This window comes from Ovis aries, chromosome 1, assembly GCF_016772045.2.
Source record: "Ovis aries strain OAR_USU_Benz2616 breed Rambouillet chromosome 1, ARS-UI_Ramb_v3.0, whole genome shotgun sequence".
Lineage (NCBI taxonomy): Eukaryota > Metazoa > Chordata > Mammalia > Artiodactyla > Bovidae > Ovis > Ovis aries.
The window spans coordinates 15,332,495-15,349,003 of record NC_056054.1 but is presented as its reverse complement, the minus strand read 5'-3'; the positions used below and the strand labels follow the sequence as shown (position 1 = coordinate 15,349,003).

The following is a 16,509-nucleotide window of genomic DNA, read 5'->3' as shown; positions in this document are numbered from 1 at the left end:
TCAGTCTGAACAACTCCACTCGCCACCCCCACCTCCCACCCATCATTGCCCGGACAGATAAGGGTGCACAGGAGACAGATGCAGAGTGGAAAGAGTGACAGAAACCCAAGAAGGGAGTCAGAGGCAGACAGAGGACTGGGAGCTGGGCCTGGCCCAGCTGGGGGCAGGGAGTGGAGGCAGAGACCCCTCCGGGGACAGACAAGCTGCTGAGGGATGGAGAAGCTCACCCGGCCATGCACACTGAGTTAGGCCCCCAGCTCCTCTCTGTACACGCGGGCCGGCTGTATGGAGCTGAGGGGGTGTGTGTGTGTGTCGTGTCTGTGCTTCTGTGCACACAGGTGCCAGTGTGTGTACCTATTTTCCTCCTTTGCCCACCGCTGGAGCTATCTGACCTCACCTGGTCAGCTCAGGGCCTTAGGACTTGGTACAGTTGTATAGGCAGTGCACTGCAAAATTCCAAAGGTCTCCATCATTCAGATTTCTGTGTGAATGAAATCACAGCCTGGAGCTGTGCAATGTCCTGGCCTGCTGGGGGTCTTAGCCCTGTGGGTCTAGCTGCTGGGCCCACATGTATGCCCAGGCCATGCCGGTGGGCCCCACCCACAAACCAGTGAAGGTCTATAACCTGTTCTTCTCTGTCCACCCAGACTGACATCCTGCCCACATGACCTCCCACTGCCTCCTGAGCCTGCAGTTCAACAGCACCTACACGTCTGTGTACATGTGAAGACACGTGCATGTATCTGTGTATGCCCTTAGACTCCCCTTCCCACACCCAAACTCCTCACCTATCCTCCAAATCTTGGAAGCAGACAGGTGAAGGGAGGCCTCGGGTGCCCCAGGACAGGCCCAGCGTACCCAGTGCCTGCTAGAGTAACTCTGTCCAAAAGGTTCAAGGACCGTGTTATCGCTGTCTGAATGGGACCTGTCCAAACGTCCCCATCCGAGGCCTCCTGGAGATGTCACCGCCACCACCCTGCATGTTTGCCACTTGAAAGGCCCCCTTCAGATGGCTTTGGGGCCCTTGCACCTCGAATGTCCGGGGCCCCAGCTCAGGAGAACACCAGCCAGTCTTGGGGGAATTCTGATGCGGGCCGGGGGCAGGGACCAGGGAGGGACACTGTGTCACCAGGTCTCAGAGGCTTTCAAATCAAGGGTTGAGCAGGAGACAGATTCTAGTTTCAGAGCTGAGTGGGGACCGGGGTCCTCCATGCCCGGGCATAGGGGATGGAGTATATAGAGCAAGGTGCTGAGGGGAGGGAGGCCCCAGAAGGTGCTATTGGGAAGGCAGCTGGGATGTATGTAGGGCCATCCTTAGGAGGAGGGACCTCTGCCCGGAGGGGAGAGGTATTAGGACAAGGATGGGGGCCCTGAGGATATCAGAAGGGAAGGATGGGGTGGCTCCCCGCAACCCATCATGCTGTTGGCTGGCCCAGGATTTCCTCAGCACATACCAAAGATTCCAACCGAAGTTTGAGGTTGGCTCTCCCAAACTTTCCTCTGCAGAGCAGTTCCTTCAGGCTCTTCTCATGCTGGCAAGCACCCACCACCCCACCCAGTCCGTGCGACCACCCCGTCTGTCCTCCGCTCCTTCAAGGGGCAGAGGAAGAGAGAGGGGCAGAGAAGGCCCTGCAGTCAGGCAAGGGCCCAGAAGTCTGGATCTCTGTGCCTGGCACATCACTCCAGTACTGTTCTGGGGAAAGGGGCTGACCTCCCTGTCATGAGAAGTGTGTGAGCCATACTGAGCTTGCACTCAGTAGGACTCATGAAGGAAGGGGTGTGGGCACTTGCCCTAGAGGTCTTGAAAGGTCTCTCTCCAGCTCTGATTCTGTGATGGTTGCAGGAGCTTCTAGCCTGACTTGTGGGATTCTGTAACTTTCCAGCCAGCCAGAGACCCTGGGCTCCTTTGCAGTATAAGAAGGCGCTGTTTCCCCAGCGGCGGCCCTGGATTCCAGCTCCTTGGGCAGGGCCCAGAAAATGGCTCACATCAGTCTCTCTGGAGCCTAAAAGCTCAAAGAAAATGGAAAGAAACCTGGCACACAGTGGACATCAGAAGAGCACACAAGGTCCGGGCCGACTGCCTGAGCCTTTTCGGCTCTCAGCCACGTTGGGTGGCGGGTTCCATAGTTACCACCCCTATTTTACAGATATGGAAGGGGGTGCCTAAGCTTCCAAGGTCACAGAGCTCCTCTGCATGGAACAAGGACTGGAACCCAGTTTTCTGTGACTTCAGAGGCTGTGTTCTTTCTCTGGGAGGAGCCAACAGGAGAGGGTCTCTGGCAGTAATTCTCAGCTGGGGGTTATTTTGCTCACTAGGGGACATCTGGCTGGAGACATTTTTGGTTGTCTCCCTGGGACGAGGAGAGAGGAGCTCCTAGCATCTAGGTAGAGGCCAAGGATGCAGTTAATCATGCTGAACAATGCACGGGACAACCTCCAACAACAGGGAATTCTCTGGCCCCAAACATCAGTGCTGCCAGTGATTTCAGCTCATTGGTGGCTGGGGGACAGGTGTGTGAACGTAACTGGGGCATCCCTGTAAGAGAGGGCAAGCTCAGGGCACATGCTGCCTTCTGACTGCTTGGCTGGACCCAACCCCTCTGCTCACTTCCACAGGGATTTCTTTAAGCACTCCATCTGCCCGCCAAACACCAGGCTCGCAGAGGTCGGAGGCAGCCTACCTGTTCTGATGCTGAATATAGCTCCTCTCTTGGAGACTGTGGAAACAGCCCTGGCCTTGCCCTTCCTGCCTATCACACCCACAGAGCCCAGGGAATCTTGCAAAGGGGGGCAGCTGACCCAGAGTTTCCTCGGCTTTACCCTGCAGCGTGTTCCCTCCAGCGGTGGTTCCCAAGCGCATACCATAACAGTAAATCACGTGAGGCCAACATTTATCTAGCACTTCCTCTGAGCCAGGCACAGTTTGAGTGGAAACAGATCCTAGCATCACCGTCATTTTACATCTGAGGAAGTGGAGGCACAGAAGGCTTGCACCCAAGGCCCCCAGCCAGATTCAGAACGGAGCCACATTTCTGAGAAACTCTGCTTCTGGAGAGCCCACCCCTCTCCTCCTCACGGCCCAGCCCCCCACCCTCCCGCCCCAATCCACAAGGCTTCCAAGGCACTCTGGGATGCGCAGGACTCTTAAGCCCCAGCTGCCAGGCAGTGCCAACAGAATGAGGTTCTCACGAGGCTTCTGTGAGCCAGCTTTAGCTCCCGACCTCCACGACGGCCTGCAGCAGCCAAGCTCTCTCACCTCCCCTTGGTGTTCGCCACCCCCTGCTTCTTCCTTGAGCTGTGTCGCTCACACCGCATGGTGGTTACTCCTTGCAACTCTCTAGGCACCGTGTTTTATGCTCCTAGTGCAGGGCCTGGCACAGGGCAGGTACCAAGGAATGTAGTGGTGAGGCGGCTAAAGAACTGGGCTCTGGAGTTGGTGAAGGAGGCACCAACCCCAGCCCCTTTAGGCATCTGCTAGGACATCAGCGGGCAGTACGGAGCCAGGAAGCTAAAGGCCTGGAAAAAGTCAGAGTGGGAAGGACCCTCCGAGAGCCTCTAGTTCAATCTGCCCATTCCACAGATGGGAAACTGAGGTCCAGAAAAGGAAAGCAATCTGGCCAAGATCACACGAGGCTGGGGTGGGGGAGCATCAGCAGCAGAGCCAGAACTCATCCCAAGGCTCCTGTAGGTGTCCCTCCTGACAGACTGGGGACCAAGCCCAGGTCCCCAGACCTGGCAGAAGCATCCCCAGGAAGGTGAGGGGCTCATCAGGGCCCCAAGGCAGACGGCAGGCGGCAGGCACATGCACCTTGTCCTTGGCCCATCCTGTCTCCCTCTCCAGCCCCAGAACTGGGTGGGGCCAGGAGAAGCGGGGACAGGAGGAGCAGGCGAGGGGGTACCTCGGTCTCCAGCTGGCGTGGATCCGAAAGAAACTCCGTTTATTACTAAACATCTGGCTGGAAAGTGGAGAACAAGACACAACAGAGGTTAGTGGGAAGGAGGCAGGTGGGCAGAGCATGGGCAGCTGCCAGGATGGGGCCAGCCTCCTGTGGCTGGTGGGAGAGAAGGACCCCCCACTCGAATCATCCTCTAGCCCACATGCCTAGAAGGCAGAGGTTCTCCAGCTTTGCATAAGGATCTCATGGGGAGCGTGTTAAATATGCAGAATTCTGTGCCTCTTTTCTAGAGATGCTCATTCCATGGCTTGGGGAGAGGTCCAGGTATCTCTGCATGATGAACAAATGTCCCATGGGATGCCGACACAGAGAAAGTTGGGGACCATGCTCTGAAAACCACTGTCTTAGCGTCTCATTGCAAAACCCACAGAGAGAGGTGCTGACTCTGGCACAGCCACCCTTCAGGAAGTCCTTGTCATCCTGGGAACATGCTCAGCCTGGGTCCATCCACAAGCACCATTAAGGCTGTGGCCAACAAAGTGTGTGTGTGTGTGTGTGTGTGTGTGTGTTGGGGGTGATCCTGTCTTGGGCACCCAGCCCACAGGGCCAGACAGCCAAGATTAAGGATCTGGCCATTTGGTCTGCTGCCTGACCTCCTAGGGGGCTTCCCAGGTGGTGCTAGTGGTAAAGAACCCACTTGCCAATAGAGGAGACATAAGAGACGTGGGTTCGATCCCTAGGTCAGGAAGATTCTCCTGGAGGCAGGCATGGCAACCCACTCCAATATTCTTGCCTGGAGAATCCCATGGACAGAGGAGCCTAGCAGGCTATAATCCATGGGATCGCAAAGAGTCGGGCACAACTGAAGTGACTTAGCCCACACACACTAGTCTCCTAGAAGTCACAGTTCGGCCCCCTGGGGTCTGGGGAATAAGGAATACTCCACCACCATCACCATGAGCCCCAACCATATAGACACTGCAGGGCAGACACACACAGGCTGGGAGTCAGTGATGGCCGAGTCCTCAGTGGTCATCTGTTCCTAGGCCTTGGGGGGCCCAGAGACCCAGAGCAGCTGTGGGAGGTGGTACAGATGCTGGGGTCCAGGATAATCTCCATTTCTGGTACCTTCCTACTCAGGCAAAGTGACACCAGAGTGAACTGAAGCTGCAAAGAGCCCTGGCTCAGGCTGTGGGCAGGGTTGCTCAAATGCCAAAACTTCTGAGCTTCTGCCTGTCTGCTGTGGTTGGGTCGGGGCAGGGATAACACTGGGACATTCAGATAGTGACAGACAGTATGCATGGGCTGCACCGTGGACCCTATTCCAGGGACCTCCAGCCTGGCCTGGCCAATCACACGTCCCCTCCTCCCAGAGACCTAGAGGGGTCTCCCTCTTCACCCACTTCTTATTCAGCCCCTGGCCAGAACTGTCCTCGCTGAGACCAGGAAAGGAATTCTGCTCCCTGCAATCTCTGCACCAGAACCCCCTCTTCCCTCTTCCCTGAGCCTTTTCAGCCCAGAAATCCAGATCAGCCCCTGAGCAGCCTTCACACTGCTAATTTTCTGCCCAGAACCCTGAGGCTCAGAGTGGCTTGATGACTTTCTCAAGGACACACAGCACCAAGCAGCAGAGGCTTTCATAGCGTCTCCTTCTGATCCCCGAGTGGTACACCTCTTTTCCCCTCCCTTGTTCTGGGCATGGGGCTCAGAATCACACCTGAGGCTCAAGGTCCAAATGTCCACCTGACTGATTCAGGGGTGATATGCAAAGATGAAATAAAACGAACCAATGGGCAGAGGACAGGGGATGATGACGGGGGTGGGTGGGGATTGAACCCTTGGCCTCAAAGCTACACCTCTGTAGGAATAGTCACTTTCCCATATACAGTGAGTTAGTGGGCTTCCCTTATCCAAGCATGCCTGAAATTCCACTATTTATGAACATTTATGTGGGGGTAAGCGTTGTTCTTTTGTTGTTCTTTTAAGATGCAAAAGCTCCAAGAGAGGCAGGTCAAGGGGAGAGAGATTGTCAGGACAGCAAAATGTCCTTCCGTAAGAAAGAAAGGCATTGTGGGAGAATCCCAGGAGGAGGCTCTGGGATTAGCAAAGCTGTGGACGAGGCTTGCACAAGACAAGAGCATTAGTCACTGGTTGAGTTTACATAGGCCCTTCAGCAGTTCTTAGTCAAGAGCTCTCTTTCCAGCTGGCATCTCATTCCCAAGAGGCGAGTTCAGTGTCAAGCCCCTTCTCGAGGAACATGCTGGGGAGGTGGGGCCCCGGCCCTCATACCCCGGGACGGTGCCCACGATTACCTGAGCCGTAAGCACCTGTGGCCAGCGGCCTCCTCCTCTCTCCAGCTTCCCAGGAGGGATAGGGGTGCAGGGATGGAAGAGTGAGGGGGACGTGGAAACAGAGAAAGAAAGAGGACAATGGAATGAATGGAGGAGGTGATGGGAAAGGATGGTGTGGACATCTCCCCGACTCAGGCCCCTGGAGTCCCAGGTGATAAAATGGTGAGTCAACTCTGGCCTTTCCAGAGAGACCGTCAGTCTGTACCTGTCAGGCCATCTGATGACAACTGCCCAGGCCTCCTGACAAGGCCTGGGAGTCCCCAGCACAGGCCCAGACACCCACACAGTGGCTGGAGACAGGTCCGAGAGAGGATGAGACAGAGAATGGAAGAGGAGGAGGAGAAGCAAGAGGAGGTGGCAGCCCCGGGGGGCCCCTACCTTTCCCCAGGGCAGAAGGAGGCGCTGCCCGGCCGGTGGCAGGTGGCAACGGGCGGGTAACGGGAGGGCGCTCCGTCGGGTACCGGCGCCCGCCGTACCTCCAGGGGCCGTAGGCCCCCGTTGCGGGCCCGTTGCACGTGCTCAAACAAGAGGGCCAGCTCTCTGCAGGAGAGGGCGCCATCAGCGGCAGGCAGGGCCCTGGCACCGCCCCCCACCTGAGGACTCTGAGCTCCTGATGGATTACCCCCGGGCCCAGCCTGTCTAGAGATGCTCAGCGAACACACCAGGCCTACATGGGCAAGGGTGGGAATGGGAGAGTAGCCTTCCTCTGTCTTTCTCTCTTCTCAGCTCCTGGGAAACCCTCAAGGATGCCGGGTATGATTGTGCTGGATGGGATCCACTAGGGGGCACCCTCCCAAGGGGGAAGGTGGCGACCTCAAATCCACCTCACTCTCTGCTCAGCAAGCAGAGCGTCTGTAGGAGGAGCCTTGCCCACCTGGAGGCCAGCAGCAGCCCTGAAATCCTGCCCTCCAGATCTGACTGGATTTTAGGGGAAACTGAGGCTGAGGAGGGAGACTTGATAGGCAGCCCACTTCCTTCTGCAGCCCTCACGCTGGGTTCTCAGAGACTAGACTGAGGGCTCAGCTTCTTCTGAACTCTCCAGGCTATCTCCTGTTTCTCTAACCCAAGAAAGAGTTCTTGCCCCTCTTTGCCTTCCCATGCATGGATGAGGAAACTGAGGTCCAGGGAGCAGAAGGATCAGTGAACCCGAATTTGCCAACCAAGCTCTGACTCTCTTCCCAGAGGACCCAAGACCATCTCTCCCAAATCATTCCTTCCCATCTCACACATATTTCTAACAAACTAGCCCCTGCCCTACTCCCCAGGGCCTGGCCTTGAGTCCTGAGGACTGCTTCTAGAAAGAAGGGCTCTTTCTATTAATAGTCTAACCACCATCCCTGTCTTTGGGGTGGGCACTTGCCTCTGCCAGGTGGAGAGGTGGGGGAGCCAGTGTGATTCTGGGAGGCCCCCTTCCCAGCCCCTTCTCTCCTGCTCCTCCCCTAGGAAGCCCCTTAAGGCTGAGGAAGCACGGAGGGGGCAGCCAGGTGTGGGGGTGAGTGGGATCACGCAACAGCTGCTCTGTGAGAACTAATGAGGCAAAAAAGGCAGCCGCAGAAATGCTGAGCACTGCAGCCTGGCCCCGCCTCCCTCGCAGCCCTCAGGGCTGAGCCGCTCTCCAAGGTCTTCATTCCTGCCCCAGGGTGTGGCCAGGCACCTGGCCACATGAACCGTGGTGATGCTATTAATGACCTCCTGTGTGGAGCCACCCCATGCAGTCTTACCCCAGCTTGGGCCAGTGGGACGAACCCGCCTTTGGGCCCTAAGGCTGCTGCTTGGTACAGTAAAAGCAGGCATGTTGTAGGGGTGCTGGGGTGGGTGTTAGTACCTGACTCTGGCACATACATTCTTACGCACACCACAGTGTCTCTATCCACTGCAAGGGCTAACGCTGACCCCGACTCAGACTGAGGGGAGCGAGCTGGCTGGGCTCTGTCCCAAGGGGCAACTGCTCTGGGGGAGCATGCAGACTGCCAGGAACAGGGCTTAGCCCTGAGTCCAATGTCCCCACCTTCCCTGGCAGAACAGAGTGGGAGAGGGGACCCTCCAGGCTCTGGGTTACACAGGCTCTGCAGAGCCAGCCCCAGAGGAAGCCATGACCCCCTCCCATGGGAGCCATGACCCCCTTCCCAGCCTCCAGGACTCTGTCCCAGCCATCTGTCCTCAGGGGCATTACTGTCAGCCACCCACCTCCCCGTCCCCCCAAGGGAGGGTCTACCTGAAGGATGGGAGGATGCTGTCATAGTAGTACCAGGTGGCCGTCAGGTAGGCCCGGCTCGCGTCGGTGGAGTAGAGGCGCCATGCCGCCTGGTGGTGTGGGAGGAAGAGGAAGGAGGTGTTGGGGGACCCGGCATTGGAGAGGCCTCTCAGCCCCCAACCAGCCCTCTGCCCCCCAAAGAACCCAGGCCTCAGGCCAGTTGAAGGGTACTCAGAGCCAGAGGCTTGTTCCAACTCCACAGCCACCAGCAAGGTCAGAAGGAGGCCTGGGGAGAAGACTCCCAAGGTGACACGCAGTCAGCCTCAGAGCCAGAGGCTCTGTGGGAGCTAAAAGCTGGGGTTTTGCCATCAGGCAGAAGTGGGTTTCCAATTCCAGCTTTGCCACCTACTTGGGTGGACAATTAAATAAAGCCGCAGAGCCTTAAGTTTCTCATCTGTGAAATGGACACAGTACGACTTGCCTAACAGGGTGGTGGGGCCTCCCAAGTGGCGCTTGTGGTAAAGAACCCACCTGCCAATGCAGGAGACATAAGAGACGTGGGTTTGATCCCTGGGTCAGGAAGATTCCCCGGAGGAGGGCAGGGCTACCCACTCCAGTATTCTTGCCTGGAGAATCCCCATGGACAGAGAAGCCTGGTGGGCTACAGTCCACAGGGTCTCAAAGAGTTGGACATGACGGAAGCGACTTAGCATGCATGCAACAAGGCTGTGAGGACTAAATGGGGAAATGTTCATTAAATGTCAAGTACAGTGCATGGCACGTAGTAGGCACTTAATACCAAGTTTCCCTATTAATCACTCCTGTTATGTCCAGTTCCCACAGCTGATATATATTTATTCCCTGTGTATTTGATTAATGTACTTCTCTCTTCTTAGTCTGTAAGCTGTGTCTTGGTCAGCACTGTATCCTCTGGCACATGGTGGGTGCTCTGCAATGTCTGAGGAATGAATACTGACTAAATGAATTATTATTACTAAAAATAACCCTACCCCATTCTTCCCAGCTGCCTGCCACTGCCCATGGAATTGAGGAGGGGAGGAAAGAACATCAACTACCAGGCCCTTAGCATCCATGAAGTTGCTGGGTCTCCTCTGCAGCAGCAGGGATGAGGGTCAGACAAGAGGAAGGACTATCCCTCTCCCTCCAGGTAAAGAGAAGAGTCAGTAGGGACTTGGGGTGAATGGAGTGATCAGCAACGGCAGGTGCTGGGCAGGAGGAAGCAGAACTGGATCCTTCTTTAGATGCATCTTGTCCTTAAGGGCCAGCCCACTGCTGACCTCACTGGCCAGGCACCCTCCTAGGACAAGAATATTTTTACTTCCTGCTTGCCTAGTCCCTTGGATTGGGCTGGGGAGCAGCTGCCAAAGCTGTCTCATTAATTATGGGCACCACAATACCAGCTGTCTCTCGGCACAGCCAGTGCCAGCCACCTGCCCCTACAATGCCCCTTGGAAGGCCAGTTCCCAGGGGACAGCAGCCGTTGTGCCCCAAGGGATGCTGAGAAGGCAAAGTTGGGCTGGTGGCTGGCGATAACAGAGATGGGGGAGGGGGTTCAACCCTGGGGAGGAGAGATAAGGGGGTGTTAAGCCAGACCTGGGCTGAGGGGTTCAGAGCAGGAGAGGTGAGCTGTGCCAGTGTTCCTGGAACTATTGGGTTGGCCGAAAAGTTCGTTTGGGTTTTCTGCACCATCGGCTGGAAAACCCGAATGAACTTTTTGGCGAGCCCGATAATTCTCGCAGGAGGAGTTTCTCTTGCACAAGGCTGTTACAGGGTCCCCAAAATTCAGAGCACTTGCCTCATCCCATGTCCCACGGGAATGCCTCAGACAGTGGAGCAAACAACCTACATACTCCTGCTTTTTTCCCACCCCTCTGGGTGTTCCTTCTCTGCCTCCTTGGCTGGCTCAGCTCTGCCCTCCCAGTCACTAAATGCTCAGGTTCTGTAAAGCTCAGCTCTAAACCATCTCTTCTTCTTTCCTCTGCCTGCTAGGCAAGCACCTCCACGCCCAGGGCTTCATTACCGTCTGCACACACGGCCTAGCACATTACTCACCACAGGTGCACACCACTACATCAGCTGCCTCCTCCACAGCCCCCCACCTACCCAGGGGCTCAGAGGCTCTGCAGACTCTTCACGTTCCAGCCAAACTCACTCTTCATGCCCCAAGTCTAGTCACCCTTTAGTGAGGAGGGGCATCAGCCCTCCAGTCGGGCAAGCCAGAAACCTAGAAGTCACCCTGACATCTGCCTCTCCCTCATTCCTGATACCACCAATTTCACCTTCTAAATATGCAGAATCTGCCCATTTCTTTCCATCTCATCTGTTGCTACCCTTGTCCAAGTCACCTGCCACCCCATTTCACCCAAACTGTTGCTGGAGCCTCTTCTCTGATCTCTCCACTCACACAGGTCACCCTCCAATCCACTCAATACTTTTCAAAACACAGATTATCACCCTCTCTTCCTCCTGCTTCACCCCCTCTTCCTCCTGCTTCATACCTGTCAATGGATCCTCACTGTTGTTAGGAAGATGTTAAGTTTCTCTCTCTGACCTCAGATCTGGGCCTCACCCACTGAGCCAAACCCTTCCACTGTACACTCCTACTTGAGCTTTCTGTTCCAGCCTCACTAGATTCTTTCCTGTTCATCAAACACACCCTGCTCCCTTTCATCACAGGACCTTTGCACATGCCATTCCCTTACCTCAAAGGCTCCCTCCTTCACCTCTTCACCTAGCTGACTACCCATCCTCCAGCTCTCTGCTCAAGTGTCAGTTTCCCAGGGCAGTCATCCCTGAGTTTCCCTTCGAGGTCAGATCAGGCCAAGCCCCAGCTAAATGCTCTTCAAAGAACCATTTCTTTCTTTCAAGGTGTTTTTCTTGGTTGCAGTTATAACATTCATCTGTGGAGATGCTGGTGGGATGAATTAAGGTGTTGGGAGTAGAGCAGGCTTCCTGATGACTGCACCGCTGATGGGTGGCAGGACTGGTTCCCCCCGGGGCCTAGGATCTCTTGTCCAGTCTCTACTCCACTTCAGGCCGTGCAGAGCTGGGGCTGCAGCTGGGCAGTGGGCCAGCTCTGGCTAGCCCTGAACTGGGCATGCAGAAGTGGGAGAAGTTTCTGATAATCTTAGCCAGCCTCCTAGCTCTGTCCCTAACCTGGCATGTGGCTCCAGAAAATTCTCTCTGAGTGGAGTCATAGTTGTGAAGTGAGACACAGGATGAGCATACAGATCTGACACACCAGTTCAGTTCAGGGGCTTCCTGGGGCCCCTGTACCTGGATGAGGTTGGCTGCTGGCATCCTCCGCTTCTCAAAGTGCTTCTGTCGGTGCTGCTCCTGCACCTTCAGGGCAAAGCCAGAGCCGAGGATGCCCTAGGGCCATAGGCATGGTTGGAGGTGGGACAGCCAAAGGCTTTAAAGGTACCCCCACTGCTGCCCATCTGAGGTGTCCCCCCGACCCATGCAAATGCTGCACAGGGGCTCAGCAGGCTCTCTCCCCAGGATCCCCTCCCCTAGGCTGGGCCATCCTAAGTGAAGGGGGACTCACGGCGGGCAAGGCAAAGAAGGAGATGCCCAGTAAGGCGAAGCCAGCAGCCAGGACCCTGCCCAGCCACGTGTGTGGCGTCTTGTCACCATAGCCGATGGTTGTCAGTGTTATCTGGGGACACAAACAAATTACCTGCAGGGCTGGTCGGGGGGTCCACCCACAGGAGATTGCTGGGGCACAGGGAGGTGGGCCCATCATGAGGGGGGCCTCCATAGTTGCCCACAGGAACTGGTCATAAGGACTTGTCACAGGGGCTGGTTCCTAATCAATAGATTCTCCCCCTCCCCCTTGCTGACGGGGAGAGGGGTAGAGGTCACAAGGGCTTGATGTAGGGAACTAGAAGGGGGCACAAGCTGGTCCACTGGGGGAAGCTGAGGGACTAACACAGGGGCTGGTCACGGGATTTGGGGTCACAATGATCAGGCCAGGGAGGGTCCCAGGGAGAAGCTCGGCCCTACACAGACCCTCACGCACCGTCCCCCACCAGAGCGAGTCGGCGTAGGAGGAGAAGTCGGAGTTGGCGTCCTTCTCGGCCAGATAGACCAGGAAGGAGGCGAAGATGAGCACCAGGAACCCGATGTACCAGGCGGTGATCAGCTCCTGTGGGGGCAGCAAGGGATGAGACCACCCACCCGGCACAGGTGGGGAGGTTGACGGCTCCCAGAATGGCCTATGGGAGGTGTTCGGAACGTGGTAAGAGTACCCAACTCTCGGAAGTCCCTGGTGGCCGCTCTGCCGCCCTTTGTTTCTCAGTAACTCCCTTCCAGGAGACCGTGCCCGCCTTTCGGGCACAGCCAGGTCCTCACAGAACCTCAGAGCACGCCCCGCCCCGGCCCTGCCCTTGACCTCCAGCTTCCAGGCTCAGGTCTTCGCCCACGAGCCCACCTTGCACTACCCCCCTCTGTCAGGCTGCCATCCGACCCCACATCCGGTCCCACCGCAGCTCCACCCTCAGACCGCGCTCCAGGTCACCACTTCGCTATTAAGCGTAGACCCCTAAACCCCAAAGCTTCTGCCTTTCAGGCCCCGCCTCCTGGCCTGGTCCCGAACGCCCCCTGACCCCGCCCCTGCCCGGCCCGCCCTAGCCCCTGTGGGCTCGCTGGCGCTGAGTCCCTAGTCACCCCTCAATCCCCAATTCCGTCCCCGGCTCCGCCAGGCCCCGCCCCCTGCCGCTCCAGCTCCGCCCTAGACACGCCCCTCTCCCTCACGCCCCCGCATCCCCGCCCGGCCTCACCTTGCTGTGCGCGTAGACCACCGAGCCCAGCAGCTTCCAGGTGCCGCCGCGGCGGTCCATGCGCACCATACGCAGGATCTGCAGGAAGCGCATGCTGCGCAGCGCGGACGTGGCAAAGATGTTGCCCTGCGTGCCCGCGGCGATGACGGCCACCGAGGCCACGAACACGATGAAGTCTGCAGAGGCGGGGAGTGGGGCGAGGTCACGGCCAGCGCCAGAGAGCCCACCTACCCGGTGCCTGGACCCGAGGCTGGGGGTGGAGGGGGGTTGTTCCTGGGGTCCGAGGGGGCGACTGGGAAGGTCCGTTGAGTCTGTGTCACTAGCCAGGGTCCTGGGGTCAGGGTGTCAACCCTGCGGTTTGGGGTCAAAGATCAGGTTTGGGAGGCATGGGACCATTACCGATGACACAGAAGGGTTTTCTGGCAAAGCGGAAGCGGCCCTGCCATCCTCGGTAGCGGCAGCAGCATCCAGCAGACCAGACGCGGATGATGTACTCCAGACCAAACACGACGATCATCACGAATTCCTATGGGACCAGGGGCCTGAGTTCTGGTCCCACTCTTCAGGCCCCGGGCCTAGATCACACAGCACCCACCCAGCCCCGAGTCCCTGGGTTAGGGATATTAGAGTTTCCTCAGCCTGCCTCTCCTGGAGGTTCATCTGCCTGGATGGACCTGGGGAGGCTTCGGGAAGGCAAGTGGCTTCTTCCATGTCTTCCAGAGAGACTGAAAGCTCAGATCTGTCCCCTGTTGCTGTGCCCACGAACTGGCTGAGTTTTTCTGCTCCTCATCCCCCTCCCAGCCATCTCATCCCCATCCCAGCCTAAACCTGACCAGGTGACACAAGGGGTGTTTGTCCGTCACAGTACCGCTCTGAAGTGCTTCTGTTTAGGGGTTAAAACCAGATCCCATAGGGGTGGCATTAGCAGCTTTGATCCTGAGAAGGAGTGGGCCTCCTCTCCCCTTCTCTGGGCCCATCATAAGCCCTAGTATAGAGACTAGGAGCTCTATACTAGGAGCTCTCCCAACACCTGCTTTAAAGCAGGGGAGCCCTGTGGACTTTTATGGCAACCCATAAAGCCCTCTGGGCTTTTATGAAGCTCAGAGAAGTACAGCCACCATGTCAGGGAACACAGCACAGAAAGCCAGTCTCTGAAACATGTTATGTGAAGCCTCACTTGCCCTTCACCCTCAGCCCAGAGGTGCTACCCACACACACAGCCTCCCTCAGACCCAGACTCCAGCACTCACTAAGATGAGGAGACACTCGTTGGCAAGTTCCTGGTGCTCCTGGATAGTGGACAGCACGGACAGCACCAGACAGCTGAAGACCAGCAAAAATCTACAATAGCAGCATGAAGGAGAGGGTTAGATGCTGGATGGACAGGGCAGCTGAGGAGCCTCTGGCAAGGGGTTGCAGAGGAGGAGGAGGAGGAGGAAGGGTAGAAGGAAGAGGAGGAGGGGGAGAAAGAGGAAGGGGAGAGGAGGGAAGAATTACTGGGGAGTAATCTGGAAAGTGGACTAAGAATCAAAGTTCCCTGGAGTTGTGGCTCTGTGCTGGACCTCAAAGGGAAAAGCCCCCGAGCTCCAGGTGGCTGGGCTCACAGATAACTTATAATCCTCTCAATTGCCCTTAATGTACCCACAGGTCCCAGAAGTGGACGCTGAGCTGTGGCAGGCCGGTCTGTCTGGGCTGGCCGAGAGAGGAACCCAGGAACACCCCCTTCCTCATGAAGCATAGCTTCATCTGCAGAATGAAGACAACTGCTTCTGCCTTCGTGGGATCTTATGAAATTAAATACTGAGACAGCTATGGAAGGAAAGGGCATCAGGGAAGACAGATAGGGAGGGGAGGATGCAGAGGGGGAGAGGGTGTCGGGAGGGCAGTCGGGCATCGGGGAGCCATGTCACCGAGGCCTGGAAATCCCCACAGGACAGTGGGAAGCTACTGAGTGGCCCAGAACCAGACATTTAGAAATGGAAGGAACTAGGGAATCCAGCTCATCTGATTTATGATGAGCTCATGAATTAACCTCAATTGCACACATGAGGAAACTGAGGCTCAGAGTGGGAAAGGGAGTCACCCAAGGTCACCAGGATATCCAGGACAGAGATGAGATGACAGTCAGAGTTCCTAACTTCCCAGTGGATGGGAAGAGGGGAAAGGACATGAGGAGTGAACATGTAAGGGAAGATAGGATGTGGGGGCACAGGCTGCGGGTGCAGCAAAAGGCAACAAGGCTGGCCTCCCGGAAGCACTTCTCCTTTGGATGGGGGTGTTGCGCCTGGAAGAGACTCCTGAGGGAATGCGTTTCTCTGGAAACGCTTGACCCACAGCCTGCCCGAAATGTTCCCAGAGTGCCCCCACCTGGGACTGCTGCCACTGCACTCTGCCTGAAACGCCTCACCATCAGAGCCTGAGGAAATGCTCCCCTCAAGCTTCCCTCACCCCAAAGCTCCTGCTGGGGGAGCCCCCATCCCACCGTCAGCTCAGAACACCCCCTCCCTGTGCCTGCCTCCCAATCACTGTCTGCGTGTGTGCGTGTAAAGTCACTTCGGTCGTGTCTGACTCTTTGCAACCCCATGGACTGTAGCCTGCCAGGCTCCTCTGTCCATGGGATTCTCCAGGCAAGAATACGGAGTGGGTTGCCGTGCCCTCCTCCAGGGGATCTTCCCAACCCAGGGATCGAACCCACGTCTCTTATGTCTCCTGCATTGGCAGGCAGGTTCTTCACCACTAGTGCCAGCTGGGAAGCCCCAGGTCACAGTCAACAGCATTTTATTTCTGTTCCTCTTACATCAGCGTCTGCCTTCAGTGAAGGAGGCCAGGGTTCGAAATCTGGGTTGGGAAGATCCCCTGCAGAAGAAAATGGCACCCCACTCCAGTACTCTTGCCTGAAAAATTCCATGGATGGAGGAGCCTGGTAGGCTATAGTCCATGGGGTCGCAGAGTCAGACACGACTGAGTGACTTCACTTTACTTTTTCATCACAGCAGGAGCATGGGCTCCGAGTCAGAGACCCAGGTTCAAATTCCAGTCCTACAGTGTGTGTGACCCTGAGAAAGTCACCTTCTCTGAGCCAGTCTCATCATCTGTGAAGTCAGGGCAGATGGGGTGGGGTGCAGAGACATAGGAAGAGCAGGGCTCCACCTGGCCCTTCACACCTCCATGGGCCGGGCTCCCAGCCTGCTCAGAGGGCGGGGACAGGGCCTCAGCCCAGCGCCCACCCAGGGAGGAGGTAGGTGGCAGATGTCAGTAAAGGGTTT

At 56.8% G+C, this 16,509-nt stretch overlaps 1 protein-coding gene across 1 annotated transcript in view; it reads right to left on the bottom strand.

Annotated features, from left to right (window-relative positions):
- KCNQ4 (potassium voltage-gated channel subfamily Q member 4) overlaps positions 1-16,509 on the bottom strand; it is a 58,985-nt gene that overhangs the window by 12,672 nt on the left and 29,804 nt on the right. The window contains exons 2-9 of the mRNA XM_027968433.2: positions 14,494-14,584; positions 13,643-13,769; positions 13,244-13,419; positions 12,484-12,609; positions 12,010-12,120; positions 11,739-11,834; positions 8,463-8,551; positions 6,626-6,787 (exon numbers count right to left, since the gene is read on the bottom strand). Of these exons, the coding sequence (XP_027824234.2) occupies positions 6,626-6,787; positions 8,463-8,551; positions 11,739-11,834; positions 12,010-12,120; positions 12,484-12,609; positions 13,244-13,419; positions 13,643-13,769; positions 14,494-14,584 (978 nt within the window). The remainder of the gene's footprint in view (positions 1-6,625; positions 6,788-8,462; positions 8,552-11,738; positions 11,835-12,009; positions 12,121-12,483; positions 12,610-13,243; positions 13,420-13,642; positions 13,770-14,493; positions 14,585-16,509) is intronic.